This window comes from Natator depressus, chromosome 2 (genome assembly GCF_965152275.1).
Source record: "Natator depressus isolate rNatDep1 chromosome 2, rNatDep2.hap1, whole genome shotgun sequence".
In the NCBI taxonomy this organism is placed as follows: Eukaryota; Metazoa; Chordata; order Testudines; family Cheloniidae; genus Natator; species Natator depressus.
The window spans coordinates 215,565,113-215,580,721 of record NC_134235.1 but is presented as its reverse complement, the minus strand read 5'-3'; the positions used below and the strand labels follow the sequence as shown (position 1 = coordinate 215,580,721).

General features: G+C 51.1%; 1 protein-coding gene across 1 annotated transcript; it reads right to left on the bottom strand.

The window, feature by feature from the left end:
- Positions 1 to 3,612: 3,612 nt before the first annotated feature.
- DLX5 (distal-less homeobox 5) lies at positions 3,613 to 7,693 on the bottom strand. Its single transcript, XM_074943364.1, has 3 exons — positions 7,207 to 7,693; positions 5,277 to 5,461; positions 3,613 to 4,190 (listed from the first exon to the last, which is right to left on the bottom strand). The coding sequence occupies exons 1-3, from the start codon at positions 7,559 to 7,561 to the stop codon at positions 3,864 to 3,866; spliced, it is 867 nt and encodes a 288-aa protein (XP_074799465.1). The 5' UTR covers positions 7,562 to 7,693; the 3' UTR covers positions 3,613 to 3,863.
- Positions 7,694 to 15,609: the final 7,916 nt, after the last annotated feature.

The window sequence follows — 15,609 nt, the reverse complement described above, 5'->3', positions numbered from 1 at the left end:
GTGTGTGTGTGTGTGTGTTTAATTTAACTGAAGCAATATATATATGTTCTGTAATCCACAACTGAACACCCTAAAGACTGTCAGTCGCAAAATTGCGTGGTAGAAATATTTAATAAATAACACATGTGCGAAGCCCCTTTCTGATATATTCCTACATCCGTGCTGCCAGATCTGAAATGTGTAACGTCTGGAGGCCCGAGTGCCTGTACAAAGGAATAGTTGCAGCTCGGGATAATTTATTGGGGAGCCCTAGAGAAGTGAAAGCGAGAAAAATGCCTGCCTGCGCTGGCTGGGGTTTGTGTGGTGACAGGTTGGCGTGTGTATATGTGCTCGGAAGGAAACTTGGACATTTCTCGGGGGTGAAGGGCTCTCCATCCGGAGAAAGGGCCCGGGAGATATTAAGGCGAGTGACCCGGAGTCAGGAGGGGACGGTTTGTCTGTAATAAGGGAGCCCAGCAGGGACACGGGATTAGGGGAGCCCGGCAGAGAGAGGCTCCTGGACGATTTATCCGACATCTGTTACTGTGATATCCGGAGCGATCGGGTGCCAAGGAGGACGCTGCAGGGCAGAGGCGAAGCGGGGACTTTGTGTGTGTCGCGGCGGCAGGGTGTGTGTGTGTGTGTGTGTGTGTGTGTGTGCTTTCCAGGGGCGAGCATGGTGGAGCCGCGTGGGGGTAAACTCCTGTGTGGGTGCACTGTCAGGAGCGGGGTGTGTGTGTGGGTGTGGGTGTGGGTGTGAGGCCCTGCGGCTCAGCCCTGGAGCCGCTCGGCACCCACAGGAATGCGGCTCCTCTCGGCTCCCCGGGTTGCCCCAACTCCACATGGCCGCCAGGAAAAAAAAAAAAAAAAGAAAAAGGCAGCAAGTCGCCGAGTACAGACTGAACGTCAGACAAAGGCCAGTTCATCTGGTCTCTTACCCGGAGAGGGCTGGAGAGAGCCCAGAGCTGGACCGGGACCGGCTGTTGTGATGGAGAGGGGCACACAGGGATGGGGAGAAGTGTCCTAACATCTATCCCGTCCCATGCGGGTCCAAGCAGCGTTAGCTAGATATTGATGTGCGCGCATCTGATCTGATGATGGCTTTCACACAGCAACTCCGGCAAGGGTGTGTACACAGCCACCTATTTCAGTGATGGGCATATACACTAGTATACACCGGGGGATTTATACCTAGCCTCTCTCCAGGCCTAGTCTTCTTGACATACCTGGCCTGAGAGCTCCGGGGCATTACACCATCGCAGATCTGCCCAGCACCAGGGGCAGCGTGTTTGTGGGGGGAGGTTATGGGAGGGGGCATAATCAGAAGCAATTAAATCCTGGAGTGGGATTGACGCTGAATCCAAATATCTACGGGCAGAGCTGGTTGTTTTCGCGCAGAACCGGGAGCCGTTGCTTTTAATAACAGGCTAAACAATCCCAGACCCAAAGCTTCAAGGTCAAGGCTGACCATAAAATGCCCCCCTCTTTCTTCCTCTACCCCACCCACCAAAGTGGCTGGGATCAAACATCAGAAAGAAAGAAAGAAAGAAAGAAAGAAAGAAAGAAAGAAAGAAAGAAAGAAAGAAAGAAAGAAAGAAACTCTGGAAAATATATTTCCACTTTTTATGTCCTAACCTTGAAAACAAAAGGGCAGAGAATCACAAAAAGGGGGGAACGTCCATAGCAGGTTCAAAAGCTGTTTTGAGAATAACGCTTGCCTAGAGCAGCGCCAGGACGAGCACAGAACAAGAAAGAAATGGAGAGGAAGTTAGCAGGAGTTAAAAGTTGCGTTTTTTCAGCAGCTTCAGAGTAATGGAAATTCCCTCAACCCTTACAGTTACAATCAGCAGGCAATACTCAACAAGCAACCGAGGCGTACCGGAACAATGCGTAAAATGGAGCAGGCTGCCCCGTAAGCAGAGAGTTAAAAAAAATGAATGAATGAAAGAAAAAGAGTAAATGTTTACAGATAACCAACCCCCCTCCCCAGCTAAGGAACACGTATGAAGTCATTGCATGCTGCATGTGTCTGTGGGTGCGCGTGTTTCTGCACAAACCTCCCTCCTACACACACACACACACACACACACACACACACCTCCCAACGTCCAAGAAGAAGTTCTAAAGAACAGACTAATCCATTGTACTAAAAGTCAATTCCTCTTCCCCCCCCCCCACGCCCACCCCCAACCTGCTGCAAAACAGCAAGCCTTGGCTTCTTTCTTTGGAAGGGGGGGGGGGGGAAAGGACGGCGGTCAAGAATGGAGGGAGAAAAGAAGGAGGGGGCCGGGGAAGAAGGGACTAGAGACAGGTAACTGGGCCCGAGGGTACAAAGCGTGTCTTTTCAGGTCTTGTCTCCGAGCCCTGGAACAGCTCTTACTGAGCTCCTCAGCTGACAGGATGCCATTTTTAATGTTCTTACCTAGGGGAAAAGAAAAAAAAACAAACCCAACCCCTTGTCACATTGATCGCTGCAGTTTTCCCGCATTGCAATCAATTTCGCATACATTTTCTTATTTCTAGCCCAGGTTTTAATAGCGATGGCTCAGTTCTGCCCCAGAGCTGGCCAACTCCGCTAAAGGCCCATGCAGGGACTGGCCCTGCAGGACACTGTGCAGCCCTGGGAAAGCAGCTGTTCTGTTTGCACAGGGGACGCCCGCCTGTCCGCTATTTTATTGCAAGGGGGGGAATTCTTCCAGGTGAAAATAAATAGTAATAAAGGGTGTTGAGATGGTTTTATTCTGCAGAAGAGGAGGCCGACAGCAAAGCACACATTTTGAAGTCACGTCCCGCTCACACAATACAATCACTGATGCCCCCGACTGGAATCAGTCCGGTGTATTGTGGGAAAGCCATTTCTCCTGCCCCATTATCAGCTCTCCAGCCTCTTATCTGAAAATTGTCCCCGTTAATTGCAGTAAGACTTTAAATATGAAGAAGATAACGATCGCTTGGAGGTCTGGGCTTTTCCATGAACAGAGTTAAAAAGGTTCCTCCAACATCCCTTATTCACAGGGTACCGCTGGCCTCTACCCGACGCACGCTTTTTAATAGGCACAAGGGGAGTTTTGCCCTCATTTTATCCTTTTGTCGCATTCAGAAGCCTCCTTTGAAGGAAATGTAATTTGTATAATTACCCTAGCGCACACAGCGACTGACGAGTGCGGAGCTCTCAAGGCTAATTGCTCTCGGCCCAGGATTCAGAGGGGCTTTACTGGGAGATTTCTCTTTCCCAGTGTTAAAATTTGTACTTTTCTTTTAATGGTAAATAATGTTGGGTAAAGTGCAAATTGTCTTTGAAAAGCCCATTCTCCAGATGAAAGCTGCCCTAGCGGGCAGCTCTAGATTTACAAGGGGGGGCCTACACGGGCCAGAGCCTGTAAACTTTTACAGTCCATAGTGCTTCCAATGAGGCTGCGCCTTTGAGCAAGGAGTCGTTATCTGCACAAGGATCGGGCCCTAAAAATCTATCTCGCCAACAAACAAGAAAAGCAAAGGAAGCTGTTCTTTTTTCTCCTTGCAATGGAAGAAGGGGTATTTTGGAAACGTCTCTCGTGGTCGAAATAATTTTATTTATTCAGAATATACAGTTTAATCCCTCTATCTACACTTATTTACAGGGTTAAAATAACATTGGGAAAAAAAGTCTCTGGAAAAGTTGAGGTCATAGATTTCAAGGCACCATTGATAGTGTCCACAGCTGAGCAAAAATTGTCCGTCTGTAAAAAAAGGGTCTCCTTTGAAATGCAATAAGTTACATGCACAAGCGTTACACATTTAATCTTTTTTGTTTTGTTTTGTTTCCCTTTAAAACTCCCCCACAGGCATTCCTTTCGTTATGATTCCTTAACAGTAAAACACAGGAGTCCGGGGAAAAACATAGTCTAATAAATTGTCCCAGAGGCCAGCGCTAACGGGTGTTGTAGGGAGCCGTGGGGCTGGAGGTGGGAATTGAGGGAGTTAGCACTGGAATACCAGGAAGTGGAGGTTTCTAAGTAGCTGGATGCAGGGGATGGGTTGGAGTTTGGAGCATGAGGATGAGGATGATGGCTGAGGGATCTGGAAGAGCCCTGAGGTTCCCAAACCGCAGGTGACTGTGGAGAGTTGCACGCCATGGGGTCGCTGGAGCTGGGACTGTGCTCCGGAGGCATCTCCCCGTTTTTCATAATCTTCTTGATCTTGGATCTTTTATTCTGAAACCAAATTTTCACCTGAGAGGAGGGGAAATCAAGATGATTAATACCAGCGTAATGTGAAACGATCTGAGGCAACAGGCTAAGATTAGGGTCTGTCTTCAGTCAAGGAGGGGAGAGAAGAGAGTTAAATCTTTCCGAACACCAGCTGGTCAGTTACCCAGCGCAATCTACTATCGAGTGTGGCATTTACAACGACCGCGTCGGGCCCGATCCTGCGGGCCAACTTAAGGCTCCAGGCTCGAGGGATGCAAGATCGGGTCCGGTCGGGAGGTACTCTGCCCCTGCGATACCCCTCCCTTGTCTGCGGACGGCAGTGCCTTGCCGCAATTACCTTGCGAAAGCCACCGCCGTCTCTTTCTGAAGTATTTTGTTTATGGGAGGGTAATAGAAGCCCATAAAAACATTTCAAAGGAAGCGGGTGGGGGTGGGAGGGGAGTGAAGGCAAGCGAGAGAACCGCGTCTGATTCAGATTCGTCTATTGCAGTCTCTGCTCTCTCTGGCAAACTGAGCCGGCTCTGCACAGCCACCAGGATTATTTTTGTTCCAGTGCCTTTCCGGAGACAGATTGTAAACACCACCAACAACCGCGCCAGTCTCGCCCCAGAGAAGCAGGCCGGGTGGGCGGCTGGCCAGCGCATCGATCTATCGCTTTCTGTGCCATGAATTCAACCCGGAAGGTAACAGTGACAGGTTATGTTTGTAATGGGCAACGTTGGAGATAGGTGCCCAGGGAGTTGTTCTCTGCATATGGATCTGAAAGCCTTCAAGCAGAGAAGTGCGAGTGACCCCATCACATCCCCCCGCTCCCCTTTTTACGCAGACCCCGGCTCCTGCGTGTGAACGCCAGCGAGCTCCTAAGCCTTTGAATATAGAGCTGTATGTAACACACAAATAGGAATCAAAAATCAACCACCACAACAAGGAAACAAAACCCACCCGGCCCGTTTCAAGAACAGCAGGCCTCTCTCGCGCCTCTTAATGCATTGGATCCGGCTACTGTTTCTATCCCTCACCAGTGGTGTCGGCTCTCCTCTCTGGTGGGTGAGAAAGACCGTCTTAATACCGACAAGGAAAACGCAATAGGTCCCAAGGCTGCATTACCTGTGTCTGTGTCAGTCCCAAAGAAGCAGCCAGTTCAGCTCTTTCTGGCAGGGCTAGGTACTGAGTTTTCTGAAACCTCCTCTGTAAGGCAGCCAGCTGGAAGCTAGAGTAAATAGTCCTGGGTTTGCGCACTTTCTTTGGTTTGCCATTCACCATTCGCACCTCGGGCTCTGCCACCTCTTTTTCTAAACAATCCAAAATAGACCAGGTTAGAGTTTCTCGGAAAAATCAAGTCCCCAGTGGAGAAAAAGAGCAAAGATCCAGCCCACTCGCCCAGCCACTGCCGCCGCCAGCTCTGCAAACACAACCCGCGCGGGGTAAGGGCTATTTAAAACCACTGGTGGAATAGAGGTGAAGAAATGAGCAGGGGTAAATGGAGTAATCTCCCACCTAACCACTTTCCGTTCACTCTTTGTGAAATGTATTGGGGGAGAGCTCTCGGGGACGGCAGATCAGTTCCTTCCAGCCTACAAGTCGTTCAGGGTTGTTGTTGTTTTTAAACCTCTGAAGTCCCATAGTGAAGGAGCCCAGTTATAGGGGGTGTGCACGGGGCAGTACATTTCATCCCTCCATTCCCCCCTCGGGCGAGTGGCAGCCACTGCATTGCAGGCTGCACTGTCTCGAATTCCAACCCGCAGAGCCCAGACGGCCAGGCTGGGAAGACGCGATACTGAGGTCTACACAGTTCAAAGGCCCACAAGAAAACTGGCCTCCTTCAGCTCGACAGAAAGTGGCCGGCTCCGGCTCAGACAGAGGGCCGATTATAGTTATAATCATCTCGCCGCTGATCTGCAAAGGGCGCGCAGATGCGTCTGGTTTCTTTTACAAATAGCCTTAATACGCCAGTGGCCTTTATTTTCCCTTTGAGTTGATGAGCAAGAGCAAACGACAGGGAAAAAACGTGAAAGCGAATAGCTGTGTATATAATGACGTAAGAGGTTGGCGGGAGAGAATTGCAGAGGCTGCAATCCATTGGGACTGCTACTGGGAAAGTCTGGTTTGCGATCCAATCTGTTTCACAAAGGGGTGGGGGCAGGGGAAAGATAAGGTACCCCAGTAAATCCGTCTGCCCCTGAGTGTGCATCTTGACCCGTGCGAGAAGAGCCCCAGAGAAGCAGATTCGCGCGCGGGCGGGTGGTTTTCATTCCGCACACGAACGGGATGCTAAATACGAGCAGGATTAAACATGAACTTCTGGGACCAGATCAGATCGGTCCAGAAACCTTTTCAAAAGCTAGATCTCTCCCCTCCACACCCGAGCCTGCCCTCCCCCAGCCATTGACCGAGCCCTGAACACCACAATGTCCTCACGACATTCATCTCGAAGCAGGCTCCGATCGGCTACAGCAGAACATTGCAAACGGCACAAGCAGTCAGACATTTCAATGTTTTGGGGGTAGAATTCCGGCCAGATCCGCACCCTGCCCTTCCTAGGGATTTTCCCAGCCGCGGGGGCCTGGAGGGGTGGGCGAAGCAAACTTCAGAGTTTCGCTTTCCACGGTTGCAAGAAGCCGGCGTTTGAGACAAGCTCCCGACATTCTTTCTCTTTCTTTACTTACATTTCTCCAGAGGCAGCCCCAGAGGCCCTGGGCAATTTACAAGCATTTGCTTTGCTAATGGATGGCTGCTTCTGAGAGGAGTTTTCAGATCATGCAGATTAATTCGGTGGCTTTATTCCCACCCCATTTAAGGATCGCTAACTGCGCAAGATACATGTTAAAACGCCATGAAGCCAGGCACCCAGAACTGTCCGAGGAAGGATCCATCCCAGCAACCCTCTCGGGGAATCATTCTGCTCTGAGGTTTTGGGTTCCCAGCAGCCACTACTCCCACAAACCGTTTCTCATCGCGTCAATTTCCTCCCCCTCCGCACCAGCAAGATGTCCCCCCATTAATCCAGGCCACCTCCACCCCCCACCCCAGCTCTCACCTGGCTGGTTTGAAGAACTCTGAACCCGGTTGTAAGCCCCGCTGTACTGGTGGTAAGGACTCGCGTAGCCGTAGTCTGCATAGGCTTTGGCAGGATAGTTCCCAGCAGGTCCATTCATGCCGTGGTACTGGTACTGGTACGGATTGAGCGCTTTGCCGTAGGAAGCCGAGGTAGGCGAGCAATAGCCGTGCGGGGCTCCCCCCGTTGGACTATAATAGTCAGAATCCGTAGCCGAGGACTCGGGTAAAGTTGGAGATTCCTGAGACGGATGGTGCATGGCTGCAGACGTCTGGAATGGAGCCTGGAAATCGCTGGATCTGATATTGGGGACCCTTCTGTCAAATACTCCTGTCATAGCTTGGAGACGGCTGCTTGCTGGGGCTGGCTGCTGGGGCTGCTCAGGGCTAAGCAGACATGTCTGGGGGAGGAGGCTGGGAGTCTTTGAGTCTCTGTGTCTGTCTCTGTCTCTGGCAGACTGCTGGCTGGGGCGCAGCATAGGCTTGGTTAAATCCTTAATTGCGCTCTTACGCACAGCAGGGTGGATCGGGTTCCATTGGCCAGAGCAATCAGGAGCAGCGACACCCTAACTCGTCCAACTAGTTTTGCACAACAAAGCTTTCCTGGGGGGGGGGGGGGAAGTCCATTTCAGGCTCTTTTAAAGTGAATAACAACAGCAATGCACAAGGCATAACATCGGTATCAGAAGATTCTCTGCTCCCCAGTCAGCTGGAGAGAGATGTGCAAATATTATAGACACCACGCTTGGTGAAAGATCGTCACCATTGCTGCTCAATACATACAAGGAGCTAAATTCATCCCTGGTGCAAGTCCACGCATGGATTCAGACCAGGGATACATTTGGCCCCATATCGCCGTACTGTACATTGCTGCGAGATCAATAACGAAGGGAAGTCCAGAGAGAAAGGGGATTACACTGGAGTTCAATGTGTTGGCTTCTTCAGTATTTGTAACTAACGTAGCGGACATTTCTGATTTAAATTCTGAATTCTGATTTGGTGGGAAACAAATCAGTAACTTTCTCATCCGGGGGCTCTTCCTCTCCTCAGAGACATGCCGCAGAACTTCTGTTAAATACAACGAATGAATGTAAAATAGATCTAGTCCAATCACGGCATGCAATAAAGACCTCATCCCGGGGTATCAGTTTTCCAGCCGAACTCCCCATTGATATCAACAAGGGTTTGCAGGAGACTTGAGCACGGGACAGGGTCTAGTAAGTTTCTCTGTTACGTGGGTTCCATGGCTGTGCAACGCTCGCCATTGGAATAAGTGTGTAACACAGCCCCACGCGACTGCCAGGTGCCTTTCACTCAGGACCGAATCCCAACGGGCCGGATCCTTCTCGCCTTCCTCAAGCCCCATGGCTCGATAATGCTATTGCTCCACACGACCATAGCTCTGGAGGTTTAAAACTGTCTCGTTGCAAATGACCCCGCTGTTGTTGTGACCAGAGAGAGAGGCTGGGGAAATCGATGGCACCTAAAGAAAGGACAGGGTGACACGTAGAAATGGGAGAAAGCGTGCTGTGCTTCTTAACTGAGGGTTTGTCCCAAGAGTTATTTCTGGAGCTACTTCCACCCAAAAAAAAAAAAAAAATGGCTGGTGGGAAGATGTTTTGTAGTTAAATCAGTTACCATTCAGGTTTTATGCGGTCTCCTCTCCATCCCAGAACTTTCACTCATCCTTCTAAGTTCTATGCACTAAGATACATATAAAATGTCCTTTCCAGTCTGCTTGGGCTTTTTAAATTTGGTATAAAATATTTCCCCCCTTAGAACATAACAATCCCACTGCCCCCAAAGACTGGTTTAACGAGGTCTGCTTTCAAGAGCCATTCTTTTATTTGCAGCAAAACCATACACAACCCCCCTAACACTGGTCTCTCTATGATGATCAAAATATAGTCTTAAGTAAATGTAGCACTAGATCCACACCGCAGAGCAGTTAAATAAAAGCACACATACAACAGCCCCCCGCCAAAGCAGCCCCAGGTCCCCTTAAAACAGAAATAGATCGGTGAGCGCCCGTCTCAAAGTATTTTACAATAGCACTGCAAAAATGTATCAGCTTTTACTAGACATTAGGGAAAACAAATAAAAGGCTGTTTTCAGTGACCTGGGGACTTGTAGATTTTTTTGAAGCTGTTTACTCTCCAGATTTAGACTGTTTGCTCTCTGAAGATCTCCTAGCCAGCTGGGTAACACTTGTAACACAACCATGTATGTTGTACTTGAACTCATTGTTTGCTTTGGAAATGTCCGCAGCTCATATAAAATCACATTAAACAAATCCCTAACCATTTAATTATATGAATCACTTACTCAAATCAATTGCAAATACTTTTTTTTAAAAAGGGCGGAGAGGGCGGGGGATCTGTTTACCACTGGGGGGGGGAAAAAGCAAGTTTATTAAAATGTCCAATTTGCATCCATTTGGTAGGGACGGTGGAGATATTAACCAGACGAAGCAGGGAGAGCGAGAGACGCTTTTGTACCATAAATTCCTGGGCAATGCACCTCAACACGCCCAGGCAAGATAGTAACGTTTGAAAGACGAAAATAAAGCGCAATATAGTGCGGGCATCGCGATACTCTGAGGCACGGTCCAGAACCGGAGTTGGATTTACCAGCCAAACCTTAATGACATGATCATCTGCAGCTGCCTTTGTGCATCTGGGTTACAATCCTCCAGAACAGAACGCTGGTTCCTTTTTATTATTCACAGGCCCCTGGAGTAAGAAGTTTTAATATTAAAATAATAATAGCAACCCCCCCCCCCAGATAATCACACAACCAAACAGCTGATTTTTTGAAAAGGTAAATCTCTTGTCCATTAGTCCACCTGAGGGAGGATTACTGGCCCTCCCCAGTTTCTCTCTGGCTTTCCTGCCCCCATCTTTACCAGTCTGAACCCGATTTTCTTGACTTTCTTCTGTTTTTCTCAGTGGTTTTTATTTAACACATCCGGTAGGGAGAGAGCATTTTATAAGGAGCGGGAGTCTGTTTTCTATTTCACAATATGGTCATTGTTTATCAGCACATGGTTGGCTCAGTGGCTGAGAGAGACTCTGCCCAGGGCCCCTGCTTAGACGCCCCTGCAGCAGAAGGCTCAAATCGCTGCATTTTTCATTCCTGCAAGTTTTAAAAAACAAACGACTTTTGCGGAGTTTGTGCGACTGACGAGGCGAGTCGCATCTCGGCCTGCAACCCGAGGGGGAGGCGCGGGAGCTGGGAGATCATGGGACAGACACTGAACTGCGCTCCCAGCTGTGACACGTAGGAAGAATGTGAGTTATTTCAGCATCCAGGGTCCCAGCTCTGGCAGCTGCTCAAGCGGGCGCTGATGCCTGTGCCAGGAGCGCCACACAGTGGCCTAGAGGCGCACTGCTCCTGGCCCACCCCTCGCACAGGTACCTGCCTGGCGACGGCCAGGCTCTCTGAGCAGGGCAGCCTGCCCCTCCGCCTTTGCAGGCTGGGGCTCCTGCCTTGCTCAGCGCTTCCTGCACCCCCTGGCGGTGTTGCTCGGTAATGCCGGCCGGGAGCGCTGCATGGGCAGAGCAGAATCGCCCCAGCCGCAAGGGGCTGAGGAGCTGCTGCTGTTGCGCACCCCTAACACGCGGCTTGGTGTTCAGGCTCTACTGGGCTGTGCAGCTGCAGGTGCCATGAAGCCGGGGCGGAGGACTGAAGCGGGGAAAACAAGAAAGCAGCCGGCCTGAGCGCTGCAGCGTCACTGTGTGAGACAGGGAGGCCAAAGGCAAATGGGCTGAAGAGAGGCGGGCACCCCCTGCGGGCTAGCTAGGGGCCAAGGCATAAGGGCCTCGTGGGTTCTCCGCCTCTGACATCCTGTGTGATCTTTGCCAAAGTCATTTACCCGGTGTGCACCTGGAGCGCCGACAGACCCAGGTCGGCAGCAGGTGGGATCGAACTGGAGACGTCTGGAGCTTGGTGCGTGAGCCTGTACAGCAGGCGCTAAAAGCCACCTGTCTGTTAGCTAACCTTGTAGAGCAGCCTCCTTTAACTCTCTCTCTAAGGCTACTGCCACTCGAAACTTCAAAGCGCTGCTGTGGGAGTACTCCCGCCTCAGCGCTTTGAAGTGGAGTGTGGTCACAGTTAAAGCTCTCCCAGCACTCCTGGTAATCCACCTCCACCAGGGGAATAGCTCCGAGCGCTGGGGGGGGGATGATTTTTCACACCCCTGAGCCAGCAAGTTAGAGCACTATAAAATGTAAGTGTAGATGAGCCCGAAGTGGTCTCGGTGCCACTAGATGGGACACAACACCACACCCAGTAGGTGTGTGGGTTACACACCCAGCCAGACTCACTGTGCTGGCAGAAGTACTAAACCCCAGGCCGACAGCAGGTGACAGGCCTGAGTCCTCTGGACAGTCTACATAGGGCGGGTTGAAACTTTTCCACCCAAACTCTGTTTCAAGAGAAAATTGGATTGTTGATGAAACTATATAGCAAACAGTGCCTGCTTTTCACAGGAAAACAATTGTTTTTTCATCCACATATTTCAGCTGAAGACCAAAAGATTTCAGATGACAGCTTTTGATGTTCAGACGAAATCTTTCTATCTTCAAGTTTTCAGGGAAAAACAAGTTTTGGCTTTGAGTTTTTGGTAAAAACTCAAAAATGTCCATGGAAATTTTCAATTAAAAAAAAACAGAAATCAGACTGTCTTTAGTTCTACAGCATTGGAGGGCCGGGCTACAAAGGAGCCAGGAAACTGGGTGCTCCCCAGAACATATACTGTATCACATCTAAGGGCCTTGTCTACGCTGGTGGCAGAGTGTAGTGTAGGTGCAGTTACACATAAGGCTCTGGCAGTGGGGAAGCTGTGGGAAACTACTCTGCTGAAAATAGCACTGCAGACATGAGCAGCACTGCTTGACCTTGTAGAGAGCAGTATAGCGTACATACCCAAAGGTTCGGGCATGTCTTTATTCTCCTGAGCAGTGCCTTGCCATCTATGCTGCTATTTATATCCCTGCTAGGGGTGTGTGCAGTGTATATACTCTACATGCCACAGAGACACAGACTTCGGACTTGTCTACACAGGAACGGATGGGTTTTTTTTCTTTTGTGTATAACTTTGGGTTTTTTGACATAAACTGCCTGGCTTCCTCTCATCCCTCCCCCCAAAGAGGTTTTTTTTTCCAATTTATCTGGTGTCTGATCCCACTTTAACTAATCCACTTTGGAAACAACACATCTCTATTTCAGAATGACTTAAACGGCTATAAGCAAGTTTACTTACTTACTTTACTACTTGAATCGCGGGATGATTGTCAAATAATTGCACCAAGTTGCGGACAAGACATGGAAAACTGCGGAAAAGTAACAATGGACCTTTATTAATTGCAGTCATTTGGAAAAGCCAGAGAAGACTATTTGTTTGATAAAAAGTATGCTTCAACAATATAAGCAATCAAGTATTATGTTATGCCTGCTAGATTTTTGACAACTAGACATTTTGCTGCAACTGTATTAAAGTCATTAATGTGCGGGGCTGACAGCGGGAGCCCCGCCATGCATGGGGCTGACAGCCCAAGCCCCAGCTGCTATCAGCTTGGATAAATGGGGTTCTACGGTACTAATGGGGGGAAAAAGTGTGTGTTGTAGATCTCAGAATGTATGCAAAATTATAGACTAGGCAAAGTAAGCTCATTAAAATCAAAATTGTGGTGGAAGCCTAATATTGTGGGATCTGCAATATCGCAAATTAAGTAGGGCCTTAGCTATATGATTTGTGTGGCTGTATCCCTATTTCAAATTAACTATACCACTTCAGGCAGTCCTCCCACTCTGCATTGCTTCACATCTGGATGACCCTGTCTGCTTACTTGTGTGCCTTCCACTGATCCAGGGCAAGGACGCCAGAACCAGAAGGACCAGGTGAGCCATGCCCCCCCCCCCCCAACTTTTAAAAGAGGGAGAGTCATGCCTGCCTACTTTTTAACATGGGTGTAGTTTGGGGGGCTGGGAGCCACGTTGCCCTCCCCCCAAAACTGCAAGCCTTGGGCAGGGCCTGTGCTTCATGGTAGGGGTGATCAGCTGATAAGGTGATCAGCTCCCCTTCCCTAAAGTGCAGCCCCTGCCGATGGTGCCAGCCATTTCCAGGTAGGGGGGCTGAGGTGGGCCTTAGCCCCCCCTTGCCATGAGGCTTGGTCCCTCTCAGTGGCTCCTCCTCTTTCCTCCGAAGCCCCATCCCCTGGCCAGGCTGGAATCCAGAGCTGGGCTCTGATAAGAGGTGCCCAGGGAGCCTGGGCCACTGTGGGCACCCCAGACTCTCCACCTGCCCTGGGCTATGCACCACTGTGGGAGGGGCATGCACTGGGGCCTGCTCTTGGGACCCCCAGAGCCCTGCCCATGGCAAGTGGAGAGTCCGGGGCTCCCCACAGTGGCCTGGGCTCCCTGGGTGGCTCTTACCACCGCCAAGCTCTGGCTTCCAGCCTACCTAGGGATGGGGCCTCAGGGGAGAGAGGAGGAGCTGAGGGTGGGGCCACATAAAGTTACTGCCTGACCCCCTTTCTACCAAGGTTCCGGCGCTTCTGCTCCAGGGTCATCACCCCAGGACATCACCTCCCTATTTAAATCCGAGCACACACCCACGCATGCCCCTTGGCGATTCCAGCTTAGGGCAAGTTCATTACAGTGGCCATGCCCTCTCAGGGACCCAGCTGCGGCAGGGTCAGCTTCCTGGCAACACACTGGACAGAGCTGATCTCAGCAGGGGCTGCCTGACCAACTGCACTTCCTGACTGGTGGCGGGGTGGAGCTAGCTACTACTTCATCCAGCAACAGCCAGAGCTCACTGGCTGCTCAGCCCATTTGCCTGTCCTGCTTCCTGCGTCTGCCTATGCACCTTCCCCGCCTGCTCTTGTGCATTCTTCAGCCTGTGTCCTTCACATCTTTGACACCCAGGCTCTGACCAGGGGTGATGCTATGGGGAGCTCATGGGGGCTTTTGAGACCCCAAAATTTTCCTCAGCCTCCCCATAGCCACCCCATAGCAGCCACTGCTTTCCCTCCACCCAGCTCTGATGGCAGAGTGGAGAAAGCGGCAGCTGCTGGCCGGGTGCCCCGCTCTGAAGGCAGTGCCACCGCCAGCAGGAGTAAGCCTGAGTGGGAGGCTGGGGGGCCCTGGGAGAAGACCCTGACCCATGTCCCTGCCCACTGTGGCACGCCGCCCAGGGCAGGTGGAGGGTTCAGGGCTCCCCACAGTGGCCCAGCGTGACTTGCTCCGACCCTGTGCCTGCACTTGCTGCTGCCCGAGGGCTCTGCTGGCCCTGGAGCCAGGTCCCCCTGCCGGAGCGGCTGTTACTGGCTGCGAACAGTTGAAGGGCAGTGGGGAGCTGAGAAGCAGCCACAGCCCTGGGGCCATGGGCACCAGCAGCAGCAGGAGGAGAAGGAGATGAGGGAGTGCTGTGACTGCCTGCACCATGGCACTAGCTAGTGCAGCAGCCACTCCTCATTGCCTGGCTCCAGCTTCAAGGCTCCGATCTGGCAAGGGGACAGGGCTGGGGTGGGGGGAAAGAAGAGGAGGAGGTGGGGCCAGCACTTTCCTGAGGAGCAGCAGGGGGCGGGGATGCAGACCCCCCAATTTTCTGTCTAGACTACCTCAGCCCATCTCGCCCCCCCACTGGGAAGAGGCTGGCGCTGACCCTGCCACTGACCCTGGCTCAACTTCCCGACCATGTTTCTGGCTCACCCATTGGCTTTGGCATTCGGCTTCTGATCCCTGGCTTTGACCCTTGTCTCTGTGTTTGACTGCACCCAGAGGTATGCCGTGGTCCTGATTTTTGACTCTGCTCTAACCTCCAAGCCTGGCTTCCCCCATGGCTCCGACCATTGAGCCCCACTGCCCATATCTTTGTCCCAGACATGCCCCGTGCTTACATGTGATCCTGTCTGGAGATCCTGGACTCCCTTGCCCTCTGAGGAAAGCATCATGTCCAGTTCCACCTTACCAAGAGTCACCAGAATCTGAAGCCAACCCCGCTCACTTTGGCCTTATTGACACTAGAACAATTTGAGGTGCTAACTACCATGCTCCATGCCTGTAACACTCCACACACAGAAGTTCTCTCAATGGTACACGGGTGGATCAATCACCATTTGGATTTGACTTGGTTTAGAGCCTTCCCTGTGCTAATCCCCACCAGCACAATACCACTGTCATTGAAAACCACTGGCATCAGAGTCCCAGTGATGCTCATAGTCTTCCCACTGCCATCCCACACTACACTGATCACTGCTTGGGTGGACTGTCTGGACTACTTTCTGCACACCGTCGCACAGGGGACATGCTGGACAAAGCCACTTACCTATACAAATAGCTCTGCACACTACACTGCATAATGGAGCAATTGCACACTGTT

Bases quoted from the DNA above. Each gene is read 5' to 3' on its own strand.
- DLX5 (XM_074943364.1), bottom strand. From the start codon at position 7,561: ATGACAGGAGTATTTGACAGAAGGGTCCCCAATATCAGATCCAGCGAT. The intron at 5,462-7,206 runs GTGAGAGCTGGG...TGGATTGTTTAG, and splicing joins GAGTTCTTCAAACCAGCCAG to AAAAAGAGGTGGCAGAGCCC. The intron at 4,191-5,276 runs GTAATGCAGCCT...CCCTCCTCTCAG, and splicing joins TGGGACTGACACAGACACAG to GTGAAAATTTGGTTTCAGAA.